At 35.3% G+C, this 14,196-nt stretch overlaps 1 protein-coding gene across 1 annotated transcript in view; it reads left to right on the top strand.

Annotated features, from left to right (window-relative positions):
* The window catches only part of Non3 (Ribosome production factor 2-like protein Non3), a 106,043-nt gene that overhangs the window by 41,087 nt on the left and 50,760 nt on the right, over positions 1-14,196 (top strand). Inside the window, exon 5 of the mRNA XM_090411804.1 lies at positions 6,689-6,847. Within this exon, the coding sequence (XP_090267930.1) occupies positions 6,689-6,847 (159 nt within the window). The remainder of the gene's footprint in view (positions 1-6,688; positions 6,848-14,196) is intronic.

A 14,196-nucleotide genomic window follows, 5' to 3' on the forward strand; every position in this document is an offset into this window, starting at 1 on the left:
TCCTTTCTAATATCTTCATTTTTAATATGATTCTGCCATTGATGCCATCAGTTCACTCCCTAATTTTTTTCAGAACACTCATATCTGTGGTGGCACCAGTCTTTAATCAAGTGCTTTATTTCTAACCCAACTCTCAGATCTATAACTTAAAAAACTGGTTTGAACACAATCTTATATACTGCTTATAAATTCATTCAGCTGACTACCCACCATACCATCTTTCATTATTCTATTGTCTATTTCCAGATTTAACCTGCCATCTCCACTAATACTGTGCCTCCTGATTTACACTCATGCATAGACCTACACTTTTTACTGTGTAGGCATTCAGAACTGAAATCCTACGGAATAGGTTAGTTACTCCTTATTCCTGGAGGTATCCTATGTCTTTAGAAGCGTGTGTTCACAGGGCTGTTTTGCCTTCATGTATGAGGAAAAACCCCAGATAAACTGAGGAGGAAAACCCCGCGGTCCACGCCCAATACCGGCTAACTTGGCTATGTCTGAGAAAGATCCTTCAGCTCCTCACGTCAGTGACGGGAATCGAATGTAGGACATTCCTTTCCCAGGCATGTGGTTGTGAAGCACATAACCACTAGGCTAACTGCTTGGACTAAATAGCTTAAATATTTTACATGTTCTGTAGGATCACCATTCAGAATGCAGCTGAAGTTTTCTATGTTCTTGCATTTTATAGTTTGTCTTTTTATTGCTAATTTTAATGCCAAATTTGTTACAGTTGTTATTCAATTTTGTAGAGAATCCTAGAGACTTGCACTAGATGTGTTTAGGAGTACATCATCTGCATAAAGCAAAGAGCTAAGTTTGACATCTCCAATTCTATTATCAGGCCTAATGCCACTTTCTTTCATAATGTGATCCACATAGATGATGAATAAGAGTGGAGATAATGTGCATCCTTGTCGTACCCCTGATTTTACATCAAACTATCTTCCTGTATTTCCTTCAATTCTAACTGCTGACTGACAACTTAAATATAGACTGTGAATTGCTCTGTATGATGTTCCATTCACCCCATATAATTGTAGTGTTTTGAAAAGCTCTGTGCACCATGTCATATACTTTTTCCCGATCTACAAAACTTAAATACAGATCCTTGTCATATTCCCACGATTTTTCAACTATTTGTCTTAAAGTGAAAATCTGATCTTGACAACCTCTATTTGGCATGAACCCTGCTTGTTCTTCTCCAAATTTCTCTTCCATAATTCAAGTATTGTTGCATAAATCTTATCTGGAAATACTCAGTAGAGAAATTCCTCTATAATTCTCACATTCAACTTTATTCCCTTTCTTTTTTCCTTTTTTTTTTTAATAGGTGGGTACTATGAGAGCTCTATCATTGGGAATTTGACCTTCTGTCCAGGCCCTCTGAATTATGCAGTGTAGCCACTTCAAAACTTTTATACCTCCATACTTAAGCATTTTTAGTCGAATATCTACTCCAGCTGCCTTTCTACATTCCAAGTTTTTTACGGCTTTTTCCATCTCAAATATTGATATGTACTCCTCTCCTTTTGAAAATTTTCTAGTATGGTTCTGTCACTGCTTGGTTCGTTTAACAGTCTTTCAAAGTAATACTCTAGACATCTAAGATATCTTTATATTCAGTTTTAACTTCACCTTTATCTTGTTTGATTCTTTTTACAGTACTCTTTCCTCCATTTCTAAGCTTTTTCAATAGCCTCCAGAATATTTTGCCACCTGATATTTATTTTCTATATTCTTACCAAAGTCCTCCCATGATTTTTGTGTAGCTTCTTTTACACACAGCTCAGCTTTCTTACATTTTCCTCTGAATTCTTTTAGGGCATCTGTTGACTTATTTGCTAGGAAATTTTGGTATGCTTTCTTCTTTCCAGGACTGCTTTTTTAATTTCTCATGTCCACCATGTTGTTCTTATTTTTCTATCCTTGCACACATCTTCATCACATACCTCCCTACCTGAATTAATCAATGTGTTCTTCAGAGTTTGATTCTTGTTTTCAAATTGCTGCAAATTTTCTTCAAGAATGTTTGCATAATCGAGTCTACAATTTACCTGTAAAAGCTGCTCAACTTTAGTTCTTTTTAGAACTTTCTTACATACTGTTCTTTTCAATGTAATATCCATTTTTATCTTACTTAGCACTTATCTTTGTTAAGTAATATCACTTCCAATTTTGAATTCTGTGTCACTCTTGTATCCTGAACCAGCTTTATGATATCACTATGAACGGTGACATAGTCAACCACGAGGCAGAAGTTTATCCTTAGGAGATGCAAAAGGTTATCAAAATGTTCAATGGTTTAAAATTTTCTGCATTCAGAAATGCCTTGCACTTACGGGATAGGAATGTAAGTTATTTCGTCTGGATTAGAAGATGTAGAGATTCCATAACTGCTAAATGCTTTTTTGATGAAGGAATCATTAAAAAGATTTGATAAGAAGGTGGGATTTAATATGTCATAATTTTTTTCTAAAAAATGATTTAAAAAGGCTAGGATTATTTATACCTGGTTGCATTGTACTCGTTTTCAACAAAATGCTGTGTTGTTTCACAAGCAGCATGAAGCAGATATAAACAAAATTTATCTTTCGTAGAAATGAATAACATAGCTGCTTTGTCAGAGAATGCTTTTTTTTGATTTCTTGTGGAAAGTTGCTTCATCCAAGAGTTTAGATCGGGGCTTAACTCTGGCCACTGAATTCTTCCAATCATCTTCAAATCTTATGTTTACAGTCATTGCTTTCTGGCATTGAACATTATGTTGCAAGATGTAATGACTAATGCTGTAAAATTGCAACAATGTAGATCATGCATTGCTGGAGGATGTAGCTATAGCAATTCCATGCACTATGACCAGTATGCCTAATTCATGCCACAAGAAGCATCATCTCATCTCATCTTCCTTATACCCTCTTTTACCTTGCGGTGTCAAGGGTCCATTGATCATCGGACCTCACTCCGTTTACAGGATAAGGTGGTCAGCCTTATGCCCCGGTGTATCCTATGGCCTGTAGTGTTGAGTTCTCAAGGCCAGTTTGCCTGCTTTGCGTGATGAAAAACCCTAGAATAAACTGGGGGGAAAACCCTGCTGTCCACGCCCAAGACTGGCTAACTTGGCTATGGCCGAGGAAGATACTTCAGCTCCTCACGTCACCGACGGGAATCGAACCTAGGACACTCCTTCCCTAGGCATATGGTTGCGAAGCGCATAGCCACTAGGCTAACTGCACTGCTGCTTCCAAACTTCATTAATGGGACCACACCTTTTATAAAAAAGCATCCTCCAGTCATTCACTATACCAGATGTTTCATCCATTATATTGGAAAAATATGCAACTTGACTCAGTGTTCCACAGGATTGATTTCCATTGCTTTATGATCCAGTGTTTCTGTGTCAGTCAGCAATGTATGTTTATGTTCATTGTTCAAAAAAGATTTGTGGATTACAGCTCTCTACATGTCATGGAAATATTTGTGGAATTGAATGCGACTGCTTATATTTGCAAACACACATTCTCTTGGGTGAGTTAAGCAGCCTTCACAAGGAACATTAACTTCTGCCATTCAGTATTTTAGACCTGTCTGATTATATTTTGGGCTCAGTGTCACTCACCTGTGGACTCATTTCTTCAGCTCATTGCCAAATTTGGAAACACTTCATCATTGTGCAAATAACATAGCATCTATAGATATTTCTCCCAAATGATATCCAGCTGTTCTTTATCTCTGAAATGCTGTGAACTTTCTTTTTGTAATTTTATTGTTCACTGGCATAAAAATTTGAAATCACTTCTGAGCGAACTGCTGTTTCCTTTTATAGGTCATAGATGGTGGCATCCATTTTTTTTGCAGTTGGAATGGATGTTTAAGTAGGATAGTGTATGCAATTCTGTACTCTTGAAAGCATTAAATTAATAACTCAGGTAGCATGTTATTCCTGTAGTGGGTAGAGACAATGCCCTTGTCTCTGCAACAGTCGAAAGAGAAAATTATGTCAGCTTTATCTTTAGGTGTTGGCTTTGCAGCAGTCGAAAGAGCAGATGCCAGGTCGTAAGCTTTATCTTTAAGTGTTGGAATAGTGCAGTCTGGGTAAGAAGTGATGGCAGATAGAAATTGTGCCCTGTAGTCTTTGCCAAAGGATCAAAAAAGCATGGCTGCTATTCGTGCAAGAGTTGAGTTTCTGTAATTAGCTCTTTCAGAGAAGTCAGACTTGGATTTGTTGATGGTTGCTTTGTAAATTGTGGGCTTCTGCTGTAGGCTTGCGAATGAAACTGGACTCTGTCTTTATTATGATATGCTTTTTCTTCCTTGGCTTACTTTTTGGAAGATCGTGGCATCATATTGGGTTAGAATTTTTTTAGAGTGGGGATATAGGCCTTCATTCCAACATAGATGTTTCTGTGACTCCAGATGCATCAAGTATCTGGAGAGCAGAAACCATCTGTATTGGATTGAAGGCCTATATCCCCACTCCAAAAATTCTAGCCCAATATGCATGCCATGGTTCCAAGAAAGAGGATTAGAAGTCTTGAAGGTCTTTCTTCTGGGTGTTACAATGCCAAAATATATGGGGTTGAGAATGGTTAAGGGAAAGGAATTCCACTTAGTGATGAAACTTTGTGAGATTTTGTCCTGATTATCAAGAAAAGAGATGACCTCAAGAATGTACTTAAGAGAACTGGTTAAGAAAAGGCTAGTGTTGGTTGAGTGGTGAGATGCTGTTGATAGATGAACAGCATCTCTTCCAGCTTGATCAGTAGAATCAGAAAAAAAGGAAGTCAGAGTTGTGGATATTCAAGTCACCAAGGAAGATTACTTCACTGTTTTGCTATTGAAATGCAGGTAATCAAGCTTCCATAAAAAAAAAAGTCATTATCGCTTCCTTAATTCAAAAATTTTCGAATTAAGGAAGCGATAGAGACTGCAGCTGAAGGATACATAATAAAACTAAGAAACCTTAAGCCTGGGAAGGTCAAAAAGAGGCAATTCAAGATCTGGCATACTGTGTCAAGAAACATCAGAAGGAATGATTCATTTTCTATCATTCATTATGATGTTTCCCCATGCCAGAATATGTATAATTCCTAATGCCACAATGGTGGCAAAAGAACATAATGTGGAACAGTCGAAGTAGATTGTGGTTGTTGTAGCTCTAATTTGGTTCATTTAAAAGCAGAAGGTCAAGTCTGAATGCCAAGGTGTTCATTTTTGTTGATGCTTTTGAAAGAAGTTATTTTAACTGTAGTGATGTATGTATTTAAGATTTTTATTGTCATGTTTGAGAGGTGAAAAATGGTAAGAGGACATGCAGTGAGAGGAGATACTCTTAGATATAACATGTTGCCCATACATAGAGCATCCAGTCTCATGCTATAAATGTGGCCTTGACATGCTTCCCCCCCCCTCCTCCATACACTACATGGCCTCCCTCCAAGTATGATTTAGTAGTACACTTATAGTGGGATTATGCACCAGCATTGGGAACCTCCAAAAGTATTGCCATTGGGTTCAGTCTCATGCACTGTCCGGCATACAGAATTGCTTTACTGCTGTGACTTTGAAAATGGGGGATGGGGGATCTGAATCTTTGTAGTATGTTTGGCATGCATTTGAAGAACATCACTCATGCTATATGAAGGGGTTTTTTTTTGGGGGGGGAGGGTAAGGCATGAGTCTCTTCAGGGTCCTAGTAAACAAGGTGGTGGTATTTCGTTGGACATTGAAAGCCAATCACTAGTGGGTCTAGTTGGCATTACTTTCAACTAAGAAGAGCCCTTTGATGACAGGAGGGATTGCTGAGAATGTCACAGTCACTTTGGAAATGCTATTCACATTCATTTGAATTGAACGTGGAGTTGAGTGGACTGGGAGAGGCTTATGGCATATTAGCGAACTACTTAACTTTTATTTCTCATCTTCCTTTTGTGTTAGGCTTAATGGCATGTCATGACCAAGAAACATGAATTGAACCTGAATACATCTTATCATATGGTGATAATCTTATTTGTATCATCTCTAATTTCTGTAAATTTTTATGGGATGAAAAACTCAAGTTTCCTAGGAGCAAAATCCTACCACCTCTGTGTGAGACAGGCTATCTCACATTCATTTGAGAAAGGTTCTTTGTGCTCTAGGTAAGATTCAAACCCAAGTCTTTCCTTTATTTATTTAGTTATATGTTTTAGTTATTCAGCTAATCAATTCATTAATTAGATTAAATAATTCATGAAATGAACCTTTTTAAAAATAATTAGAAAAATTACACTATTAGCTATGTGTTTCGTTTGCAGAGGTATTTTATGTTTTCATTTATCATAAAAAGTTTCACAAGTTTCTCATAACACTCTTAAATAGGTGAGTCACTATTATAGAAATTAAATATATTTACAGTGTGGAACTGTAGCAGTAGCTCAAATTATAGCATTAGCTATTGATTCAACCTGAGCAGTAAGCATGTACTTGTCCTATTGAGAATTAACTTTCCATGGATACTTGTCAAAGATTGTCCTAGTTTTACATGTATGTGTGTGACAGCTGCTCTGTTTCATTCTTTAGCTCTTGCCTAACTTACATAAAAATATTTTAATTTTGTGTGAATTTGTTTTATTTGTTTGAATTTATCTCAGTCAGAATGTTATTATGCTGTCATTGTAGTGATATTACGCTATCATTTCAGGAATTCTTTTCCCAGAAAAATGATTCCTCGCTGTTTATGTTTGGATCCCATAACAAGAAAAGACCCAATAATCTAGTTATTGGAAGGATGTATGACTACCATATTTTAGATATGGTAGAACTAGGAATATCAGAGTTTAAACCACTGGATAGTTTTAAAGTGAGTTTGAATCTGTTCATATAATTTTTTATCCGAGTGTTCTTTAGAAATATATTACTTAACCCAAGTTTTGCATAAATGCTGCTTCAATGAAATATACTTGAATGAAAGAGTATATTAATGAAAAAAAAAAAACCATGTAATCTTTAATTTATAGTATAACCAAATGAAAAAACTAAAAAACTTTCAACATCTATCTCTGATCCAAAGTAATTTACTAATAAGGTGATACACAATTTCACTACTTGTATATGGGAAATATGACTTCTGCATTACTTCAACCTTGGTATCTCCTCTGGGTCTTGTTCTCGCTGATGAGATCTTATAATAAAGGTTGAAAGCCGGTCTAGGTAGTGATCTTTCCCATAACTCATAGCATTATACACGTCCAAAAGGGGATGTGCTTTGCATTATGGGATACTATGGTAACTGATATGAAGTCATTTGGCTTTTATATACAAGCAGCCCAGTTGTGAAGATACTTCACATGCAAACTGTGTTTGTTACACTTGGATAAAGGATTAAACTAAGAATATAATTTCTTGTCATCTTTAATTTATAGTATAACCAAGTGAAAAAACTTTGATCAGGAAAAAAAACAAAACATAATTATGATTATATCGATTTTAAAAACCATATCTGTAGTTTAAGCCAGTACAGAATATACTTCAGATCTTTAAGTTCCAAAGTACTAGCCCATCCTTATTCATTTAGTATCTAGGTGGATACCTGATAATGGGGGCATACCATAAGAAAGTAAGGATTAGATAGTAGATCAGAGATACTGGTCATTTCGATACATTTTTTACAGGTTATGTGGAGTTCTCTTTCACATAAAGCTGGTTCTTGTTGGAGACCTGAACATCAGAGTAGGAAATTGATCCTGGAAATACAGAAATATGTTCAGAAAATTTGGATGAAATAGTAGGCACTTCCACTACTATTAGTGGAAACACCCCAGGATATACTTTTATTATTAGCACAGTGCCGCAGCATAAAGTCATTTGTGAATTCACATGGAAAGAATGTGGAAGAATAAAAAAAAAGTTTTATTGACTTATGCTTGGTTCAGAATATAGGAGTACATAGAAAATTTTAAATAGAAAGTTATCAGTTTAGTTTTTAGCGAAATTGGAGTATTATTCTATAATGATACAGTTGTATTAGGATATTACTGGAGAAAAAGTGAAGGAACTTGAAAATAAAACTTGGAGGCTCATTAGCAAAATATTATTTATTTATTCTACCAGGGAGGCTATGTGAAGTTATTTATAAGCAGAGAAAAAATTAAACTTCATATGGTATTTAAGATGTGAAATAGGTCTTCCTGGATAAGAAGAGATCATGTTGAAAGTGCCTTGCATGCAAGCCAGCCTGTGCTCTAAGAAACAACTATGAAAGCTAACTTTTACATAAACGTAACTGAACAAAAGGCATGGAAAGAAAATAAAGATAAATGTCATACAGGTGGCAAAATGTTGAAGCTATTGAAGAAACTTAGAAATGGAGGAAAGAGTACTATAAAAGAAATAGATGATAAAGGTGAGTGACATTAAAGCTGAAGATAAGGATATTCTGGATGTCTGGCATAATTACCTTGAAAATTGTTAAATGTAATGAGCAGTGACAGAGCAATAGTAGAAAATAAGTAGGAGGAATTCAGTTATTAGTATATTTTGGAAATGAAAAAGTCTGAAATGCAGAAGGGCAGCTGGAGTAGTGATATTCAACCAGAAATGCTGAAATATGGGGTAAACAAGTTTTACAGTAGCTATACTGCATAATTCAGGTGGCTTGACCCTTTAAAAAAAATAAAAAATAAAATGAAAAATCTCTATTATTATTATTATATCTGCTTTCCACCAGGAGACTTCCTAAGTTCATCAAAGGTGGCTATAACATGAACTGTCAATTGCTTTTAAAAAGTATGTTAGATTATGTTAATATTCTTTTTGATAGGAAAAGTGGAGCATCCAGAGTAAAACCAATCTAAAATGCTAACAGTTGAGCCATATGCTGAATTCCAGTGTGGCAACATCTGAAATGTGTACATATCCTCCTGAATTCTCAGTCTTGAATGGGATGGCTTTCTCTTGACATTTATGTTTTTCTCCTTGCATTCATCTTTCATCTTTTTTATTTTTTACACATATACAACAAAAACAATATTAACATGTTCAAGCATGCTAATCTAAAATGCCTTATCAAATCACTAGTTTTCTGAAATGTTCATATGAACTACACTTAGGCAGTATAATTATTTCTTGTACATGTATAAAAAGTTCAGTGTTTTTAATAAATTTTGAATGTTTGCACTCAAATTTTATCAAGCCACTTTATCAGATATTTATCATGCCACTTTAAGTCTCTGATTAACAAGGGGAAGCAGGTCTTGTGCTAGGTAATAAAAACAATTATCCATGCCCATGGTTGGACTTGACCCATAACCTTTGGTTGTAGAGTGGGTATGCTACTACTCAAGCTATCTAAAGCCTGAAATTGGAGTGAATCTGTAAATGAAGATGATCAATTAATTGGATTGTACTCTTCTGGACAAAGCATTCTTAGAGAGATTTTTGGCACTGCCCCAAATTTGTGAATAGTAATCTAAGGTTTGGCAGATGTAGGATATATATACAATCAGAAGTTGTACAGATGAGAAATATCTTGAGCATAAAAGTACCTCTAGATTTTTGGATGCTGAAAACAGATGTCTGAGATGTGTTTATATGGCAAGGTTACAGGTGGTCAGGCTAAGAAGAGAAATCCAGTCATATTTGGATATCTGGTGTTGTCAAAAGTAAGGGGATATTGGACATGTAGGCTGCAAAGCACTTTTTATCCTGAGTTAATTGTGGAGTTACGTATTTTTTTTTTGTACCATCTTGATACATTTCTTGGAGAACTAATGCAGGAATAGTAATTGGGATTTTGAGTGGACTGGGAGAGCTGATTTTCATAGTTTGGATGAATGTAGAGCTTGGTAAGAAACAGACAAGGTTTGGCAGGATAGTGATCATTATCTAGTATTTTGGTGGGTGGGTGGACAATTTGAGTTATGTTTAGAATTACTTATTAATATTATTCAAAATTAAATGGATATTGAATACCACATAATTTCTTAGCTGAATAAGAAACTCAAAGATAGAAAATCTAACCTAAGAGTTTCATGCCGAATATAGAAAACTATATAAAGTTTGGCAAGTCCAAGCGTAAGCCAACACCTGGTAGTGCAATGCCAGGGAAACTTGTAGTAAAGGTGGAGCAAGTTCTGATCACTGTTCTTAATATTTTCCCATAATGTAAAACACAGCTGCTAGGAGATGTATTACTGTTCTACATTATGAGAGGTCACTACCCAGACCGGTTTCGACCTTTTTTTGAGGTCTCATCAGTGAGTAGGTAGACCTAGATATAAATACTATAGTAATTATCAGGGGTGTTCAACCCGCTGATCGCGATCGACCGGTTCGATCATGGAGCGATTTTTGGTTGATCTCTTGTGTATTCCTCCTTACTTATAAAATTAATTAAAACTGAAAACATAAATATTTTATTTATGATTATTTTGTATTATTTTTAATTCGCTTTAAGTGTATTGCTATTGTTTATTTGTTTTTCGTTAAAATTGTCAAATCAGTAATTTTCTTATAAGTCGTAAATGAATTAATTTGGATCAGTGGAAGTCAAACAGCGAGCCGAGTGAATATGATTATAAGCAAAGTGTAAAGACTCGATTGTATCTTAAATATTCCAAAGCACATTACGTCGATTTTTTACTTAGATTAAGTCCCATGTGAATATTGTAAAAAAATAAACTTTGTTTGTCTTGGTATAGTTTGTATTAGATGTTTTTGTAAATAACTCTTTTGAAGCTAACTGTATATACTGCTTTAATAAGAATATGTTAGTGTTAAAAAGGCACTTCGGTGACAAAAGGCAATGTTTTTGTCACCGAAGCTGTACATGGCGGCATTAGAAAGATTGTTATTGAAACTTGTATGTATGAGAAAGGCTTGCAGGCTCTAAGTGTAAACATCTCCGAAGTCAGTCAGAAAGAGTTCAAACAACTTTCCGATGGCCGGCAACTTGCAATCAAAAGAAAGCAGAGGAGAACAAAAGGTGTGCCGAACTTGAAACTTAAGATGAAAGACTCATACCAATTCTTTGGGGGTTGCCAAACTTCATGCGAGGTCTCAGAGGAGGCCTAATAAAAAGGGACTGAAGCAAGCAGAAGGGGTCCCGGTTCCAGAATTGTTGTCAAAGAGGAGGCCGTCCGGTCCAGAGTCGCCGTCAGAGAGACTGTCCGGATCCACGTTGCTTGAGAGAGGAGTTTCCCGCTTCCAGAAAGGAGCTTCTCGGTTTGAGATGTCACTAGAGAGAGAGAGAGACTACTTCTAGGCTGCACACAAGGCTTCAAATTGTCGAAAGGAAGAGTTCCAATTGCCGGAGAAAAGTTTCCAGGCCAGGTTAATGTCGGACATTCACCAGTGTGTTGTGTTTTCATTACAATTTGATGAATCAAACGACTTCACTGATATTGCTCAGTTAATGGTATTTATTCGCATGGTATTTCAAGATTATTCAAGTAAAGAAGAACTTTTGAAAATTATACCATTATTGGGAAGGACTAGGGGAGAAGACATTTTTTCGGCATTTGATGAATTTATGAAACAACACAAACTTCCGCTTTTTAAACTTGTGTCTATTACTACTGATGGTGCTCCTGCAATGATAGGTAATAAATCAGGCTGCATTTCATTATGTAAAAACGATGACAAATATCCAGATTTTTTAACGTACCACTGTATTATTCGCCAACAAGTACTGTGTAGTTAAAGATTAAACACAAAAGATGTTTTGGATATTACATTTTTGTAAATTCTGTTCCAGGAAAAGCCCTGCAATGGCGGTTATTTAAATTACAGGTAGATGATGATAGGGAACTTCTCGCTGGCTCAGCAGAAGTCAATTTTTAGAAAGATTTCTTGTATTAATTAATGATATAAAAAATTTTCTTGATGAAAAAGGAGATATTTATCCACAATTGAGTGATAAAACATGGCTGTTACACTTATCATTTTTAGTAGATTTCTGTACAAACTTAAGCAATCTAAATTTAGAGTTACAAGGTAGAGATAAAAATTTAATTGACATGTTAAGTTCAATAAAAACTTTCCAACAATACTTACTTTTATTAAAGAAAAATATAAATGACCACGAATTTAGACATCTCCTATATTTATTAAAATTTTTTGAACAAAATCAAGAAATGCTTCGCTATGATTTAAAACAATTTATTCGTGAAATAGAATTAGTTGAGGAAGAAATAAATTCCAGATTTAAAGATATTAATAAAACTGAAATGATTGTATCTTTTATCAATAATCCATTTCAAGAAAACTTGAACATCACAGAAATTTCAAATAAAATTAGTGGGCTGTTTCATATAAACCAAGCTGAAGTAGAACTTGAGATAATAAACATTCAGAATAGTTTACATTTAAAATCAATAAACAATGAAGTCATTTAGAAGTATGCGAATGAAAAATTCCCAATATTAACTAATATTGCGTGAAAAATTCTGTCGTGTTTCGGATCGACATACTTGTCAGAATCCGCTTTTTCAAATATGACTGTCATTAAAAATCGATTAAGAAACCAAATTACAAATGATCATTTGTATGATTGTCTGTGATTGGCCATTTTATCATATCAACTTGACTATGAAAATATTGCGAGGTCCAAACAATGTCAAATTTCACATTAACTTTTTTTTTTTTTAATCAATTAGCATTTCCTGTACCTTGTGAGTTTGTAATCAATCTGTTGTTTTTTCTAACTTTGGTTTTCCAAAATAGAGGAAATAAATATTTTATTCCAATATATTTGTTTGTTTGTTTTTGTATTAAAATAATTAAAAGTGATAAATAAATTTTTAAATATACAAATAAAGTTTTTAGTTGTGTTTTTTTTTTTTTTTTAGTTGTTTATTTGTGCATAATCGGATATCAGGTTGGGGAAACATGATCTATACAAGAGAGTAGATTGCCGAATAATTTATATATAAAAGAGTAGATCGGCGAATAACTTTTTATAGAAAAGTAGCTCGGGAAGTAAAAAAGTTGAACGGCACTGGTATATACTATACTATACTATATTAAGGTTTCAATAGTCAGAGCTTATTTCTTTACTGTACAAGTTGCCAAAAGGTTCACAAATATACAATTACTGAAATAAGAGCCAACAGGTTTCACTTTGGCAAAGTAAAATTATTCAAAATTAAGTGGATATTGAATATCCACTTAATCATGTGGTATTCAATATACGTAGGCTGTCCAATAAGTTATAAGACTATATTTATACAGAAAACAGATTACCTTTAATCGTCATCATTTACATGGTCTTTTTCGAAGTAACTACCGTGAGACGCGATGCGTTTGTCCCAACGTTGCATCCACTTCTTAAATACATGTGAAAGTCCTTTGAGAGTTCTTTCAAAACCGCCTCCGCAGCTTTTACACATGCTTTGTTGCTTTTGAAATGGCGGCCTCTTAGTGGTTTCTTGAGCTGAGGAAACAGCCAGAAATCGTAAGTTGCGAGATCAGGACTGTATGGAGGGTGTGGTAGGATATCTGTGTTGTTCTTCTGCAAAACGTCCACTACACAACCAGCAATATGTGGCCTTGCATTATCGTGATGCAATAAAAATCAATGGACGCTTCCTTTTGACGTGCTGTACCATTGTCCGTAAAACATCCGCATAGTATGAGCCATTTACAGTATTCCCGGGTTCTACAGCGTGTTGGTAAACAATGCCTTCGTAGTCAAAAAACATTATGGTCATAACTTTACCAGCCGATTTTACAGTTTTTGCTTTCTTGGGGGTAGGCGAAGACAGATGCTTCCATTCACTGCTTTGTTGTTTCATTGTAGGGTCATAGTGATACAACCAAGCTTCATCTGCTGTAATGATGCGTTTTAAGACGTTGTTGCCTTCTTGTTCCAGTCTTTCTTTCATTCTGTGCACACATCCACTCGATGCTGCATTTGCTCCGGTGCCAAGAGTTTGGGAATTCATCGGGTGTAAACATGTTTCAGTCCCAAATGTTCAGCCATGATTGAGTGAACACTTCTCACAGAAATATTCAGGACAACATGCAGCTGGCGTACTGTAATTCTGCGATCCTCCTTGATGATAATCGCTGCTGTGTTGATCATTGTCTCTGTGATGGATGTTGAAAGTCTTCCCTCACGTTCAAGATCTTCCACATTTTGCTTTCCTTCCTTAAAAGTTTTATGCCAGCGAAAAACACTTGCCCTCGACATTGCTTCATCGTGGAAAGCTT

The sequence above is a fragment of the Typopeltis vanoorti genome, chromosome 22, assembly GCF_054136105.1.
Source record: "Typopeltis vanoorti isolate ZY-2024b chromosome 22, IOZ_Tvanoo_1.0, whole genome shotgun sequence".
NCBI classification, from domain to species: domain Eukaryota; kingdom Metazoa; phylum Arthropoda; class Arachnida; order Uropygi; family Thelyphonidae; genus Typopeltis; species Typopeltis vanoorti.